The sequence below is a fragment of the Perna viridis genome, chromosome 3 (genome assembly GCF_037379345.1).
Source record: "Perna viridis isolate PV_CMFRI_1.1 ecotype Kerala chromosome 3, ASM3737934v1, whole genome shotgun sequence".
Taxonomy (NCBI): Eukaryota; Metazoa; Mollusca; class Bivalvia; order Mytilida; family Mytilidae; genus Perna; species Perna viridis.
Window position 1 is genome coordinate 31,183,954 of NC_142447.1, and position 17,882 is coordinate 31,201,835.

Sequence of the window (17,882 nt, forward strand, 5' to 3'; positions counted from 1 at the left end):
GATGCATATTCTCATTAAAAAACCTTTTTCTATCTTTTAAAATTACAAAAAAAGTTAATGTCCTTTATATGTGCAATAAAAAGTGTTTGCCCTATATCTTATATATTATAAATTACTCTTAGACATGGTTTAAAGCATGGAATCAGTCAGTATTATTGTTAATAAAATAAGTAAATTGAATTAAAATCTGAGAAAAAACTTCCTAATTTAGGTGGGTTTTTTTTCATCAATACATTTGTAATATAAAAGTTTATAAATGTTCTATCAGTGGTTAGCATGACAATACACTTGGAATCCTGTCAGAATGTACGGGGGAAAAGCATTTTGCATCAGACTCGAGGTTAACGTTTATGCATAAAATAACCTAAGGCTTACATTCCCACTCACATCGTGATGCGATAAAGTCACCTGAAAAGGAGTGTGGTGGCACGTATTTTTTGTTTTTGTTTTTGGAAATGGGAAAACCGGATCGGATCAACATTTATTTAGAAATCAGAAAAGAAAAAAAATAATCCTGTAAAACTTTTGGAAGCGGATATTTTATTTATTGTACCTCATTGATGTTTCTTAGTCGCCGTTCGAATCCAGGCTTCCTTGATTTCAATTTTATATGTGGTTAACTTGGCGTTTTGTTTGAAATGTTTTAGAACTGATGGTCTTGTGGTCCCGTTTTGATGTAATGATAAAACTCAACTTTTAACCAGTTCTTACTGTGCTGTAACGAGATACCGTTATGCTCACCATCTAGAATCAATATCACCTGCCATATTTTTAAAAACTAGACACCAACGTAGTTCATAACAAGGTTGTGGAAGCTATAGAATATATATTGACTAACAGCTTATTCTCCGTCACTTCTTTTGTGGTGTGACAAATTCCGAACTCTATTCAACTTTAAGGAAATATATTAACTCTGAACATTTTGTTATAAATGTCCATATTTTTCAAATATTCCACCAAAAAGAACTTTTTTTCAGCAAACACATACCGGTAACTAGAAAGCAGGTTTTAGCGTCAAATAACCCAGAGGTTCTGTGTGCATATGGGCCCCATATCCCCGCTTAATTAACTACTTCCTGTTTCATCGCAACATCGAACCTGAATATCACGCAAATCGGTGCACTGCTACCATGCATCATCAATTTGTGTGAGTGTTTTATTTGTAATGTTCTTTGTAATCAGAATGGTGTATTAAAAATATATATCAGAGTTCAATATTAATCATTTAAAACAGTAATCTTGTGTTTAGATACGTTTGAATTCGACCCCTGCATTTTCTGACGATTATTTGAGGCGTAAAATTTAAACAATGGATATAAATTGATTCAGTACATGAGTACTTTGATTTATTGGCGTGTTCTTTTATTTGTATATTGAAACAGTCTTAAAAAGCAGTATATTCGATAAATATTCATGCAAGTTCGTTCAGATGCTTTGGTCAACGAACTAGTTAACAACGAACTGTAATTTTGTTAAAAGCTCGTTTTTTTTTCCGGGTGCTTTCCTTTCTGTACGGTTAAGATTCGTTTCCATCTTAAAAAAATCATTTTAGAAATATATGGGTTGCTTTCAGTATCTTTATTTTGATATAAAAACACTTTACAACTAAAAGGGACTTTGGTGTAAGAAATACCTAGAAGATTGGTTATATATATAGTCCAAAAAATCGCAAATAACATTTTTTGCAATTTTTGATCAATTCTGACTTTGAAAATCGACACAAGTCATCCCAGAACCCCAGAAGTATTAATTATGATAGTACTAAATAGAAAATAGTATATAAGCCATTTTTACTGAAGTATAATTACTTTAGGGGTTTTAACATTGAAAAAAAATGTGTCAATTTAAGCGATTTTTCGATGGGGTAGGTTGTACGTATTTTTTTCACTGCAACTTTTTGGTACCAATGAAAAGCTAATATATTTGGCTGTCTGACAAAATGTACTTCGATTTGAAGAAAATAGAAGTTAGAAGAATAAAAAAACAAAAACATTGGATTTTTGCCTCTAAGAGGTACAAAAAGTGCCCACAAAATACAAAAATACTTCAGTTTATTTTTTGGCGATAAAATGATTTGTCTATGAAAGGTATAAGGGTTCCTGAGAATCATGTTTTGGTTAATTAGTGGGGTGGACGGAGGTTTCCTCAGACCATGCACTATTAAAATATGTATATACATGTAGGTACATTCATAGTTTATATCATCTAAGTCGGGTTGGTCGAACGCACCTCCACCTCATGAATATTATTTGGAGATCGATTTCTTACAGGATAGTTCCATTGTTGGACAAAATTCAGTGATGTCTTTACACTAATTAAAAATTCAAAGCTGTATGTATTCAGCTTGAATTGTGCGTCCATATTTGCTCCGTCTGTCATGCAGGATTCCAACTTTCCGGGTGTATCTAGCTGCATTTCATTTTATATTTCTGTAAGAATTTCTTGTAACTTTTTACTTTAACTATAGACTATAAAAGACCAAAATGCATTTTTGATTATGTATTGGAGTATGTTCCAATGTGTTTCATAATCGCTCTCTTTAAATATTATAAAGCTGCGTTCAGTAAAAGGTTCTTATTGTTTTCTATTGATGATTTCACTGTAATACATCATTACTTTTACTTACAAGTCTCAGAAGTTTTCAAGTATGATTTTTCAAATGTCTAAATTTCGGTATCTACTTTTGAAAGTTTTTCAATGCACCAATAAGTCTACACGGTTAATTATGCTCCCTAAACATAGCGGGGTAACCAAGGTAACCAAGGTTATAGTGGTAATCAAAAGAATGTAATCCAGGGACAAAGACCAGACATGGAAAATAGAAATACACAACAAAGAACATAAAGTAACTAAAATCATACATACAAAGTAACAAAAGTAAATGAGCAACTCGAACTCCACTAAAAACTGGAAGCATGGACCAGGTGCACCGGTAGGGTAAGCGTCCTCTGCTTTTCTAGAAACACCCGCCGAGTTGCTCATAAAAAAGTTAATCCGGGGTAGACAATCGAGGAAAGGCAAACTATGACCCGTTGAATAAATCAGTTTTCATGGTGCTTATGGATACACCATAACGATCCAGACTTCATGATGACGACCATAAAACTTCTGTAGTGATGACTTCAATCTTGTAGCAACATAACCCTGTTCCAGAAGCCTATTTGTTCTAGCGCGATACAAAAAGTCTGCGTAATTTCAACAACAAGTTTTTTTTGTTCCAACTTTACTTGGCATAGTCTGTTACTTTTGTCCGCGGAACTCCTCTGAAACGGCTGAATGAATTTAAACCAAACTTGGCATAGAAATAGGGACCATACATAAATGTTCCCAAACATTTTGAAATTTCAAACCTGGTCACCGTTTAAAGACACAAAAAATCATAAACAAAATGGAGAGGAAAAATGTAGAGACTTGATATTTGGTTTAAAAGAACTTCCGATCAGCAAAATTTCTGAAGCCGTAAAAAGCTGATTTTGGGATCTCATGTGACATTAGGAATCTGTGTTGGTGTCTCAATGTAATACTAGTTTTCGCTCTGTTTCTGAACGTGGCGAATTATAGTCTCGCCTTTTATAAAGCCTTTGAATACAACATATGGGTTGAGCTTGACCTTACAAGGTACTGGAAAATCTCTTCTTTGTATATTGCTTTATATCTAAGACTGTAGTTGAGGAAATCTGTCAACTTCAAAAACAAGGATATTCGAGAACGACGAGCACAACTGACCAAGAAGCTGCATCTTATTTTAGTCCCTGCTCAAGTGTCAACAAATCAGTTTTAAATGAAACTGTTGAAATAAACTTGGGATCTCTTGTAATTCTTCTTTCCAGTAGGGTAAGTTAAATGCAAATGTTACTTGAAAATCAGGAATTCTGAATATGTAAAAGAGAATAAACTTAAAATCATTTAACGGAAATAAACGAAATCCCGAGATATAACAAAATCTTTCCTTTCTATTAGTTCAGCTAAATGAACTACATTTTTTATGTATTACATTATTTAACTGATCCAAACTCAAAAGATTAAGACATAGGCAAGATGTTACAATGTACTGACGGGACCGTGACGTGTAAGTAGAAACTTAGCCCTCCCTCACCATCGCAAATGTATATATAGAAAAAAAGGGGTAAAAATGAGGGACGATCAAGAAATCGTTTCTCTGTTTATCATTCCTTTATTCGATTGACGTCGGTATATCCCGATCAACAAAGGACTCAAAGTCCTGCGAAAAATAAAATCAAGAAGAAACCAAACAAATAAGAACAATACTAATCGTTATAAAATTTGAAGTCTCAACACTCCCAGCATGATGTAATTCTTATTTCATTTACAAAATTCTCTTGAAAATCTGTTATCAACAATATTGTGACAGTGTTATGCAAAATGCAATTAGTTATGTTCATGTCAATGTATGCGCCATATATATATATATATATTACTTCAACATTCGTACAAAGAAATGACATTGATATATTGACGAAGCCATTTTCCGCTTAATGTTTGTTTGTTTGTTTGTTGGGGTTTAACGTCCGAGCAGCAATATTTCAGCTATATTCAGACAATGAACATGAAATGGATGATAAAATGAACATGAAATGAAAAAAAAGGATGGGTCACAAGGATAATAGGGTCGACAAATTGTGATTGCCACTGGAAAAAGGGGCATGGGTAAGGTCGGGCAATTTAGCCTCCTGTGGCGGAGCGCAAAGGTTCCTACTCCTATCGAATACCACAGCAGGGTTCTTTAACGTGCGAGAAACGTGGCATCTTTCCCAACACGGTGCACCACTATGGTTTGCGGTCAGGTTTTCCGTATTATATCCTGACAACCCCAGCATGTAACACGCCAGGGGTACCCCATTCCACCACCTGGGGCACACATCCCAGTTGCTCTGTGGGCAGAGCGCCTAGCCCCCGGCTAGGTTTCTGAGCACTATTTAGTCGCCTTTTACGACAAGCTTAGCGCTGCTGCAGGCCTATTCTTTTAACACCCGGACCTGCACGGGGATCCGCTTAATGAAAGACCGAAGACTTCTATTCCTGTTTATATGTACCATGCATATGTTCACTCATTTTAAACTGCATTTATCGAGATTTCAGTAGGTTTAGTCGTATTTCATGGTTGTTTTGGGCTTTTTTCCCTGCCTAGGCTTATAATAATTATTTTCTTGTTATCTTTTGATTCTTCCCCCACCGAAGCTGTACTGACTATGATATCAGTTCTAAGAATGGTGCAATCGGCCACATCGTAGATAAAGGTTTGAAATATATAACGCTCGTACATTTTTTTTCTCAATTTTATACACCGTCTTTTGTTAAAGTCTAACCATGAGAGGAATCTCAGACATAAGGGCTACCTGATTAATCAGGAAGTTTAAATTGCAGTAATATACTAGTACACTCCCTGGATTAATCCAACGAGAAAGTGACCGCAGAAAGGTTATGAGAACTATTTTAGGCATATCTCCCCCGTCTCTACTAAGAAAACCCCTTCTATATCTGCAGGGTGCTTCTGGTGGGGGGCTTCGTCCCTGGGACCTAATGGGGGCACTAAGCAATCACTGTAACCCCTACCTTAAAAGGTGTCTAGATCCGTCACTTGTGAATGTGTGTGTCCCAATTTGACTTGAAAAAAAAAAACTTCTATTGTAAGTTGCCAATTATAGATGAAATTGAAGAAAATATGAAGTTCTGAAAATTCCCCTTTTTTTCCCCTGAAATTGTTATGTATTCGTTACAATGTATATCATAACAGGATTGAGTGTAGAAGACATCTATTTAGATTAGCATTTTATTCTACACTGAATTACATTATCAATCTACATGATCTCTGATACGGCGGTAGGTACTTTTAAACAATAGAACAATAGAATGTCACTGGGAAATGTTTATCATCACTTCATGGGTGTATAGAGTTTTATCAGTAAACTGCTGATTATCAATTTCCTAATAGTCATATTTAACAGAAATAAGAAGATATGTGTGGAATACATTAATGATTAAAACAATAGTACCCAACATATCTATTGTGTACCGTTTATATGCCAAAAATCAACATTTTAGTTCATAATGAAGCATTTTTTATCAAGGGTAATGGTAGTAATTTTCCACCTAGCTTGACTTGGAAAAGTTCAAATATTTATTATTTGGGCTTCTCTTGAAGTTAAGACACTACATTAATGAACAATATCACACAAAAGCTTGTTTAAACTACAGTATTCTCAAAAAAAAAAAAAAGACATTATCGGGTGACATAGTAGAAAATTCGAAAGTTCTGAAAATTCCCATTTTTCCGATCTTTAAAGTACTGTCACTTCAAAAGGATAATCTAAGCGCCTAAATTGATCAGATATGTTAGGTACATCATTACTTTTAATCATGAATGCCTAAAATGTGAGTTCTACAATATCAGTATGCTGTGAATTAGAGTTCTGTTTGATACTGAGACCAGTTTTCTAGGGGTAGGCGTAATATTTTTAACAATTTTTTAAAATCCATTCTTAAAAATTAGTTTTTCGTGGTTCATTTATTTAGAAAATTAAATTAATTATCAAATAATAGAAATTTTGACACGTTTTAGTTGAGTAATAACTTGCAGAGTTGAATTTATGTGACTTTTGACCGAAAAATCGAAAATCCCATTTTTCGCATTTTTTTTTATAAATTCTGACCACGAAAATCGCCAAAATTCATCAAAAGAATCCCAGAAGTATAAATTGTGATAAAACTAAGCAGAAACTAGCAAAAAAGGCCATTTTTATTGAAGCATTAATACCCTAGTGGTTTTGACATTGAAAAATATGTCAATTTAAGCGTTTTTCGGCGGGGTGGGAGTACATTTTTTTCCTTTTTACCACAAAACCGTACGTGTTACTGCAATTTTCTTGGTACCACTGTAAGGCTGAGACATTGAACTATACGATTATTTCTAAATTTGTTTAGTTTGTTCATACATGCTAGGCCAGGAAGGCTAAGACGCTCAAGCAATTGAATCATCAAAAGAATCACAGAAGTATAAATTGTGATAAAACTAAGCAGAAACTAGCAAAAACATCTTGGCTTTTTGACCCAGTGGGGTACAAATATAGGCTTATCCTGAAAAAGATTCTGAAAATATTCTTTTGCGACAAATTGATTCGGTAATGGGAGACATAAAGGTACTTAAAAATCACCATGAAGTTGATAAGTGGGGATGGGTGCACGGTGAACCCTCCCAGCCCATGGCCTATTGTAGTACACAAATCCCACACTTGTGTCGTGAAAAGTGATCCACTGGCTTATATCAAGTCTGCTTACATAATACTTAGTATGTATAATTATATTGATTAACAAGTTTAATATTTTCGTAAAATCATAGTCAAGTAGCATCTTTCGATAAGAATGTAATGAAATCAAAATTTACTGTCGTCAACGAAGTATGCACCAGACTCGAATCAGAATTACAAATTATCACATTTTAGTAAGTTCTTCTCCATTACGTTTTAGAACGATTTAAATCCTATATAAACGGGAATTTGATTGGCTGACAGATTTGCGAAAGTTAAAAAGTATCGGCTTACTTTTCAAAAGTAAGCCGACACTTTTTACTTTATGCATAAAGTTATTTCTATCGGTTTGCTTTTCAAAAGTAAGCCAATACTTTTAAAAAGTAAGCCGATACTTTTGAAAAGTAAGCCGATAGTTGTTGAAAGTAAGCCGATAGAAATATCCCTATTGTGACTTGATCCGCCACTTATACAGTTAGTTACACATTCTTCAGACAGTAGAACAAGACACAGCAATCAATACAACTATAAGCACAAAAAAATTCTGAACAAGGAGTTAAATATACTTAACTCCTTGTTCTGAACTAGAAAGTCCATACATATATCCACGCCAGGGTTTACGGCGAAAATGAGAAAATCATTGATTGATTGGGAGTTAAGTTAAGTATAGCATTAAATTCGCCTGGATGTTGGAAGCAAGTCAAAATCTGTGGCATGAAATATTCATTGACGATTAGCGACTTTGAAGAATTCAGTCTTTGATTTATTAACGTCTTTATTGATATAACCCTTTGACTTGAGTCATTTCTATAAAGTTGTTGCTAGCCATGATTCATTTTAGTAGTTGTTGAAAGTGTTAGGATACTAGGAGGTAAAAATCACACCGGATATAAAGTATGATACTTTTGATGATGTACTATTTCTTTCTTCGCTACTGTAAAAGGGTCCGTCGTTGTTACAATGTATCGTAAAGTGGTTTTAGGTCAAGAAATGTATAAACGCTTGTTTGATTCAGATCAGGACAGACACGTTAACTTCCGGGAAAAATAAATACCAAAAACTTTCACATGCGATGGGAGCAACCTTTATCATTTTAGGTAAAACAGACTTCGTAATAAGTCAAACACAAAGCAACTGTAACTTCTTTTGTGTTACTCATTTACGCTCTTTTATATTTTGCTATTAATTTACTTTATTTCCGTAAAATTCCCTATCAAGACTTAGACTGTTTGATGATGGAACACCATATGGCATATGCCGATATGGATTACAGAAGTACATATGGATGAAAAGTCTACTACACAAATGTTTGCAGTTGTAGTGATGCTGTCTAGGGTGGAGCACTTTTATGTTTGCTTTAAACATAGTAAGAAAGAAAATGTCCCAACAAAGTTATGATATTCTTAATCTAAATGGACTATTATAGGAAATGCCCCCTTGTGTAAATCTAATGTGTTAATAACTTACATGTAATTATCACTGGGACTGTGCTTGAAAATTAATCTTAAAATGAGGCAGGTTTAACCTTTAAGAAATCAAAGTTTTAAGCTAGAGTGGACTTATTGATTACAACTAGGCTGTGGTCTGTGTTGTTCCATATGTTAAGATACAAAACTTGCTTGTTAACTGTATTCAGTCTGTTTTTCTCATTCAGAACTATTTGGTCATTTTGCCTGCCCTAAGTCAGTAAATCTCTGTGCTTCTAATGCTATATTCTTATATTTGTGTTAATTGGCATTATGAGGATTCTGTCTTCTAAAAAAAGTGTTGTATATAAAATCTCTTTCATATACAATGTACAGTGTAGCTTTACAGTGTTGTACATGTAAGGAACACAATGTGTAACAAACAATAAGAAGATTTTGAAGATGCCATAAATGTTTTTAAAACAAGCATATTATATAAAGGGGTTGGTTTACTGGATCTCTATGAATTTTTGTTCATATTGGTTCATGTAAACATTTGAGACCCAGGGAAGTGATTAAGGCTCATTGGAGACTGCTGTTGGCTTTGCAACCAAGGGAAGGGTTGGTTACTCATTGGTTACTGTTGCCTTTGAACTGCAACTAAATTTGTATGTAAAACTGGGTGAGTGATTAAGGCTCTCTAGATTTTTTTCTTAAGTTTAATTATAACATATTGCATGTTTCAGTACTTTCTTAAATGCCTAATTTCATTTCCAGGGACCTCAATTTTAGCTTTACTGTTGGCAGGATATTTTGCACAGCATTACCTTCCACCACCTAAACCAAAGATTGTTGGTATTGATTTGGGTATGTTTACACTTCCAGTGTAATGTCTTGTTTTTATATACATGTAACATTAAAACAATACACACATGTGATATGTGCAGCAACATTTGTACATACATACATGTATACATGTACATGCTAAAATGCCAATGTTTGAAAACAAAAAACTTGATAAGACATTTTGATTCAAGAGTCAATCCATATCTTAATCAACTGGTTGAAGTACATGTAAATACATACATTGTATGTAAACATATATTAAGATATGTTGTCAACTCCTGGGCAGGACTTATAAATGAATTTTTTGCAAGTTTTCCATCACTGAATGAGTTTTATGTCAATTTTTTAAAAGAAATGATTCAAGATAAATATTTTATATCATTTGTTATAAATTTAAACCATAATACAATCTTTAACATATATATGTACATGTACTGGTACATGTGATATGCAGCTTATATACTGGGGATCATTTCAAGCAAACATTGATGGCTGAAAAAATATTTGGAGTACTGGGTTTATTTTTTTTTTATGAAGTGAAAGAACACAATTTTTACCAGCAGTGATTTAATAGCCTTAAAACAAGTTCACTTTATATGGTTAAGGTGTTTAAGGTTAAAGGATAGTTCATCATAACATGTTGATTCAATCAATATATTAATTGATATAGGTACAACATATTCCTGTGTAGGCGTTTACCATGCAGTCAGTGGTAAAGTTGATATACTGGAAGCTCAGGATGGACATAAGTGTATACCCAGTGTAGTGGCATTCAGGTACATTTGTATAGTCACTAAGTTGTGATAATTTTTATGTGCAATGCCACAGGTCTTGTACTCCTCCACAAATCAGACAGAATATGCCCTTCAATAAGTTAAATTGTGGGTCCATCTAGTTGTTTAAGCCAAACATAACCATACACATATATAATTCTTTTCATCATAATTGATTTTCTCACGATTTGAAGTTTATCATAGTCAGTCTGGGTGATCCTTTTTTACTTAAAATATACACAAATGGACTCGCAGTGAAGGAACTTCCAATCTACTACACTACCGTCGATTTCTCTACTCTCCACAGTAGAGTCACTAATGTCCTACACTGTGACTCCACCTAAGTAAAAATTAGGATAAAATTGCTCTATTTCTTTACTTTTCAATATTTTTTTCTGGCCATAACTGAGAAATGTTAGTCAACTACTAGAACCATTGAATATACCTTGGTATAAAGACAAGAGTATTAAACTACAAACAATTTTGAAATGGTGACTCCACTGTAGAGAGTGGAGACACTGTGACTCCACTCATAACATCTCCACTGTAGTAGTCATAGTAGTGTACATGTGTAGTAGCATTTATTGTAAATTTAGCTGTTGACAATTATAAATGTGTTTACCTTGATTGCAGTGAGGAGGGAGTTTTGGTTGGATACAAAGCAGTAGCCCAGTCTGAGCATAATCCCAAAAATACCATTTATGATGCTAAAAGATTCATAGGGAAGGTGTTTTCCAGTAAAGATGTTCAACAAATTCAAAAAAGATATCCATTTAAGGTACCAAAAGTTTATTTGCAGTCACCAAAATCAACCTATAACTAAGCTTGATGGCATATTTATATTTTATATACCAACCATAAGTGTGTCCAAATGTTTTTTTGTTTGTCTTCTTGATTTGTACATGTATATGTTTCATTTGAGTATATAGTGATACGGCTTGTCCAGCTATCTCCTCCTACAGTTTCTGAGTTACAAGTTTTAACATGTAATGGAGATGTGAAGGACCAATTGATTTTGATTTTTAAAAAAAATTTCAGTATTCCATTCTGGCATAGCAATAACTTGAAAATATATGTAGATCTTTATGGAATTGTACCACAAGGTGCTGTACTAGAAAATGAAGTGTTGATCTTTTCTGGTTTTATGGACTTGAATGATTACAGAATTAAGAGCAAAAAAGGGTCTGGAAACAAGTATTTTCATGGTTTCTGAATAAGAAGTTGAGTGAAATTGTATTGATCTCATATTGTATACCTGATTCAACAACATTCAGGTAAATTGACAGTTTGTTATAGTGTTTTTCAATTTGCATCAGGATTTGTAGGTATTTTATATGTATCTGTATTAGTGTAAAACTTATAAAATACTAAATGTAAAGAATTCTACCTTTTTGTTGACTAAATCGTCCAGCTTGTCCACTTTTGAGTGTCCACCTGAAATACATTATTTAAATTCTGTGTGTGAGGTGTAGTTTGTTTGATAGGCAATTTAAAAGGGTCTAATGTATAGTATATCACATATATGAGATTGTTTAGACCATTTTTTTCTGGATTACGACAATCAACCACACTCTCTGGACCCTTAAACAGTAATTTACAAAGGAAGGTAAGCACAAAGTACCTACATGTATTAGAAATATACAATTAATTTACAAAGGTCAAAAAGGTGCAAAACCTAACAATAATTCACAAATACTGCAAACAAATAAGACATAAATTTACTTATTTTTGGTAGATATTTATGTTACCTTGTCTCTCTGGCATGATAATGTTATGTCAATGTTACCAGATAAATGTATATTCATGTAGCCAATTTTGTTAGAGCATTCCTTCGTGCTCAGCATCATACAAGTATGTAGAAATAAAAAAAAGGTATTAATTGACAATACTCATAATGTAAGATTATACATTTTAGACTATTACAATTTTTTGCAAGGAAACTTACATACAGCAAGAAGTGGTACAAAACACGGATACTATGTCTTATTAACTCATTCATGTGTATGTTATCACTGTGACAATACATGTATGTGTACTTACATTAAAGCTTAAAGTCCAAAGTTACAACTTAAATCCTCAAAGTTCATGCTTAGTTCCTGTTGTTATAAAAATTCACATTTCATTTTAAACTAAGAAAAGTATTTTTTATTTATTTCTAAGCTTGAAGCAGATGAATATGGTATGATCAAATATGTTATAAATGTGAACAGGACTGAACATCGTGTTAGACCAGAAGACATTGGAGCTACTATAGTTGGATTCTTAAAACATGTGGCTGAAACCAACCTTAGTTCTCCAGTAACCAAAGTAGTTATGTCTGTACCAGCAGAGTTTGATCAGCTTCAGAGGAATTACACCAGAAAGGCTGCCAATATGGCTGGTATGTTTTTCTTGATAGAGTTTGGTGCATTAAAGACATTTTCTGTAGTATAAATGCTTCAGTTAGTTATAAGCTACCAATATGATTACCCAGTACAGTTTATTATACCACTGCATTAAATTTGGGGTTGTTTTAAGGTGCTCTCATTGTTGTTATTGTTGGGAGTCCATAGACAATTTGGTTTTGAGTATAAGTGTATGGAGAACTTTTTGAACTTGTACCACAAAAGGAAGGCTTGGATTGATTTTGGGGTTGTGACTTTTACTGTAAAGGAATAGTAAGGACCAAAAATGTAAAAACAACATTTTTCTGGTTTCTGGACAGTAACATTAGTGAAAGTGTGTGGATTTCCTTGCAACTGTACCATAATGTGCAATGCCACTAAAGAAAGGCATTGATTGATTTTTGGGATATGGGACTTGTACCGTGTCAAGACAAAAACTTAATTAAATGTGTATGGCTTTCTGTGACTTTGTTTGTTCCACTGTGTGCCATACCACAAAAAAAAGAGTGGGATCATTTTGTGGAATTGTGTCTTGAATCATAGAAAAAAAAGAAGCCAGAAACGAAAATTTTTTTCTTTTGTCCAGACCATAGTTTTGTAAGAAGCTTGGGTTAATTTTTGGGGTTTGGAATTGAACCATTTAGGAATTATGGACCAAAAGAACATTTTTTCCAGGTTTCAAGACAAACTTGAGTAAAAAAGTGTATAGATCTCTATAAAATAGAACTAGTAGGTTCCATATTATTAAAAGGAAGAATTTGATGAATTTAAAAGGTTATAGCCCTTTTCTTTAAAGGATTTAAGACAAAAAGTGTGCAGAGGAAGCATTTCCTTAACTTAGTTTAAATGGTTTATTTCTTATGTCTTAAACTCTTTGTGAAACATTTACTAGCAATCCAAATTCAGAGCTGTATCATGTTCAAGTTTTGTGTCTTAACTGTTCTGGGTTCAACCTCTGGGGAAGTATCAATCTGCACCCTGGGAAGCATTTTATTGAATTCAGGTTTGCCAAAAATAGATGTATATGGTATTTATTTGCAGGATTAGAAGTTTTCAGAATCATCAATGAACCAACCGCTGCAGCACTGGCCTATGGACTCCATACAAAGCCAAGTCTCCATAATGTATTAGTTGTAGACTTGGGAGGTGGCACACTAGATGTGTCCTTGTTAAATGTACAGGGTGGAATGTTCTTAACACAGGGTATGGCAGGAAATAATAAGTTAGGAGGACAAGATTTTAATCAGAGACTTCATTCCTATCTGAAGAGTGTGGTAGAGAAACAGTTTAAAAAGAAATTGACAGACAAAGAAGATTTACAGACATTAAGGTTAGCAGTGGAAGAAGCCAAGATTAATCTGACATCAACACACAAAACATTGCTTAGTGTACATTTCCATTCTTTAGGCAAAAATTCATTGTTTGAAGAGCTTATAACCAGGACTAAATTTGAAGAATTAAATGTAGATCTATTCAAGAAGGTTCTAGAGCCGATAGAAACAGTACTAAAAGCCACCCACCTTCATCCAGACGAGATAGATGAAGTAGTGTTAGTAGGTGGTTCAACCAGAATTCCTACAGTAAGACAATATATACAAGACTTTTTTGGCCAGAAGCCAAACACTAATATTGATCCAGAGTTAGCTGTAGCAATGGGTGTTTCAGTACAGGCTGGGATCATAGGAGGCATGTGGCCATTGACTGTTAGTGCCGTAGAATTGCCTACACAAATAAAGAAGATTCAAATCAGCTAGTAAAGAGGATATGTCTGGAGATTTGGAGAATAGGGAAGAAATGAAAGCATTTGCTAATTTGTTTATGTCACCATTTGTTGAAATTTTGTTTCTAGTCATTTAAATGTCTATTTTAAGGAATAAGTCAGCATTTTTCTATTTTAGGTCTGACCAACCACGGGTTTTTTGGGTTTTAGTAATATTATTATTGTTAACATTACTTGATGAATAACTGTATTCAGTGTCAAACTGCTTAACTAAAGTACATGTGTATCAATAAAAGCAGGAAAGTTCATTTTTGCTACAGTGCAAGACAATTGCCTTCTGCCTAAGATTCAAAACATAGAAGAAAAGAAGAAATTGTGTGACCAAAGGATTTTTATCCTCTACCTCATCTCAACTGTTATTGTACTTCTTTTCCTAGCTTATTATCGTGAATTTCGCTGTCATGCAATATCCACGAAAAAAAAACATGCGAAAGAGAATTTATACCATCTTTAAACTAAAACTATGATTTCTGCAAAAAAAGTACCTGCAAATATGTTCATAGACCAATAATCGCAAAATTAAATACCCCGGAAAATAAGTACAATTACAATAATTTCAACATTATTTGATGTGCTCCTTTGATTTTGTACATATATGACTTATATCTGTACTTTTTTCTTTTCTTCATCATATTCTCTTTTTTATTTCAATTTTGTCTTCATAAGGAGGTACTTGCACATAGTCTTCAATGAAAAACTGGGCTTTATAATTTTGGAATATAGTGTAAATGAAGTTTAATGACTCTTCAAGGTAAAAAGATATGCAATATAGGTCAATTTTATGGGTTTTTTTCTCATTAAAAAAAATGATAGCACTAGTTTTACTTCATTGACATTGCTTGTATGAGAGTTAAGATGGTAAACATTGAAATGGTGCTCCTTAGATTTGTAGATGTAACCGTAAGCACACCATGACTTATTTCTTTTCAAATGCTATAGAAGAAATAAAAAAGGGGGGCCTTTATTGGGACAGACCCTCTTTTTGGTCCACCTATGAAATGGTTCCCCTACCTCCCCTTTGAATATTTAGAGGGTAAGAAAATTTCTACAGATGAAAGAGTAAAATTTGAAAGTTTTTCAATGGTTTATTTTTATTGTTTTGTTGAAATCTTTTAAAGTTATATATTTTCTCTTTGAAGTAGTTTTAAATTAAAATAGATATTAAATTAATGATACATGTATATACTGAACTCAGAAATTAAAAAAACTAGTAGTAAATTAGAAGTTGTTTAAGTTTTTTTTATATTCTAAAAAGACCCAAGATCATACATGTATATTTCATTAAGAGTAACTATGATGTTATGCAAAGGATAGATGTTGTCTTTAATGTTAAAGATTCATGGTGTGGTTGATTTATAATGTATTTTTTCTGACTTCTATAGAATCATAGAGATTGAGTGGTTGAGTAAAGTAGATGTATTTCCACAAAATTTACCAAATACTCTACTTCAGAAGATCTGTAACATGCCATATTACTTGTAGATGTATTAGTTATAGTTATAAGATAAATATTTTAAACTTGCATTCTTGTACTCGACTGTATACAGAACCCAGCAAAAAAAAATGCCATTGTGTCCTCTAAGTCTCATTTGGGACATTTTTACATTCCATAGATTAAGCTTTTAAATTATTACATTGTATGTTGTTATAATGTTAATGATATTGAAAGTACAATGTACTTTAGTGTTTGAATATGAACATTTTCATGTTGAAACACTTTTGATGTGTACAACATTTTAATATACGTATATATACAAAATAATTATTTCTACATACCAAATATATCTATTAAAGTCAAATATGAACTTGATATGGACAATCTATGTGGTATTGGTGGTCCTAGACTTGAAGTGAGTATAAAACATACAGTGAGGAAACAAATTAAATTAAAAAAAACCCCTAATATTTAAAAAAAACCTAATATTTATATTGAAAAAAGTTTAGCTTAAGAAAAGGATTTTACTACTTTATATTCTACAATATAATTTTTATACCACCGCAATATTTTTGGTAGTATTATGCCATTTGCTTTTGAAGAACAGATTGAAAGCATATTAACACTGATTGTATGTATTTTGGAAGCTCTATCTGATTTTTGCATTGATATAAATATAGAGCCTTTGTCATTGTTGTCAATTGTTGATACAGACTGTGATACTTTCTTGTTGTGGGTTTAATCCATTTTTATTACTGGTATTACATGAAATAGATATTTTATGCTAAGTTTGACTTTAAAATCAGAACTTGTTGTATTTTTTTGTATTTTTATTGTTATGTGTTTTTAACAACTTATTTGCTGACCCTGACTGCTTTTCAATCTTTCCAAGATCGCTAATAACTTAAAGAGAAACTTGTGGCAACTCCTATGCAACTGCAGATAGCCAGGTATTCTAAACTCAATCAGAGATCTATTGGGTTAGGTAGATGTAACTTAGCTTGATGTATGGAGGGACATTTATTTTACAAATGTAATTTTTGTTCCAAGTTAACAAAACTAAAGGTGAATGATTCAGGTTCACCTTTGGATCTAAAAGTTTTCCTTCATGAGATAGGCTATTAGTTTGAAGACTGAAACTTTGCTAAACATTTGGGAAAAAAACAGTCATCTCTTACTCAAGAAAAGCTCAGCTTAGGCCAAAATATAAAAAAATCATCCTAGATTCTCCTCCTGACCCAGTATTTTCACCCTCCCCGAAAAATTTTATTTTGATTTTTCTTCCGATTTTGGTCAATTTCTTTCAATTTGACAGAATTTTTCACTTAAATTGATGAAAAATAAAATTTCCTTGCCCATCCCTAATTTTGAAAAATATTGGATGAAAATTAAGAAATTTTTATGATGGCCTTTTTATGTTTACTGTTTGTTTCATCAAGCAAGGTACTTGTCAGTTGTAATCTTATTGCCATACAGTAGGAATCTTCAACTAGTTTTTATCAAAAAAACAAGATTAAAGAAATGTGTCAATTGTAATTTTAACTGTGCTATTGAAATCATGTGCAATAAAGAATGCAATCTTTTTTACTTGTTTTCTACAATAATATCGTCATCATTCTAATCATCATACTTTATTTCTCTCTGTTAGTGATTGTCATACATGTACATGGTAAATAGGTGAGTTCTAAGGTACATAAAGAAATATTGCACACTCCTAAGGAATAAACTATTTAGAGTTTTTAAACATAGACATAGAATGTATTCACAACTTCCATTGTTGGGTATAAAGTAGGTGTTGATCTTGGAAAAGCTTGTCTTGAAAGTTTGAAGTGACAATTACAAGCAAACATTTATTGAGCAGGCCCCAGCGCCACGAAAGTAAAACAAATACTTGAGTCTGAGATTATTCTTACTTCATTGTATCTTAAATTACTTTTTAAAATTTTTTGTTGTTCTGTTGTCATGGCTATAGTTGCCTGATATTTTGTTAATG

At 32.9% G+C, this 17,882-nt stretch overlaps 1 protein-coding gene across 1 annotated transcript; it reads left to right on the top strand.

Annotated features, from left to right (window-relative positions):
• Positions 1-8,279: 8,279 nt before the first annotated feature.
• Positions 8,280-17,472, top strand: LOC148621851 (heat shock 70 kDa protein 13-like). The gene is made up of 6 exons (XM_088576641.1): positions 8,280-8,362; positions 9,449-9,538; positions 10,188-10,293; positions 10,924-11,068; positions 12,451-12,670; positions 13,716-17,472. The coding sequence occupies exons 1-6, from the start codon at positions 8,338-8,340 to the stop codon at positions 14,426-14,428; spliced, it is 1,299 nt and encodes a 432-aa protein (XP_088432767.1). The 5' UTR covers positions 8,280-8,337; the 3' UTR covers positions 14,429-17,472.
• Positions 17,473-17,882: the final 410 nt, after the last annotated feature.

Bases quoted from the DNA above. Each gene is read 5' to 3' on its own strand.
- LOC148621851 (XM_088576641.1), top strand. From the start codon at position 8,338: ATGGGAGCAACCTTTATCATTTTAG. The intron at 11,069-12,450 runs GTACCAAAAGTT...TTTATTTCTAAG, and splicing joins AAAAAAGATATCCATTTAAG to CTTGAAGCAGATGAATATGG. The intron at 12,671-13,715 runs GTATGTTTTTCT...ATTTATTTGCAG, and splicing joins AAAGGCTGCCAATATGGCTG to GATTAGAAGTTTTCAGAATC.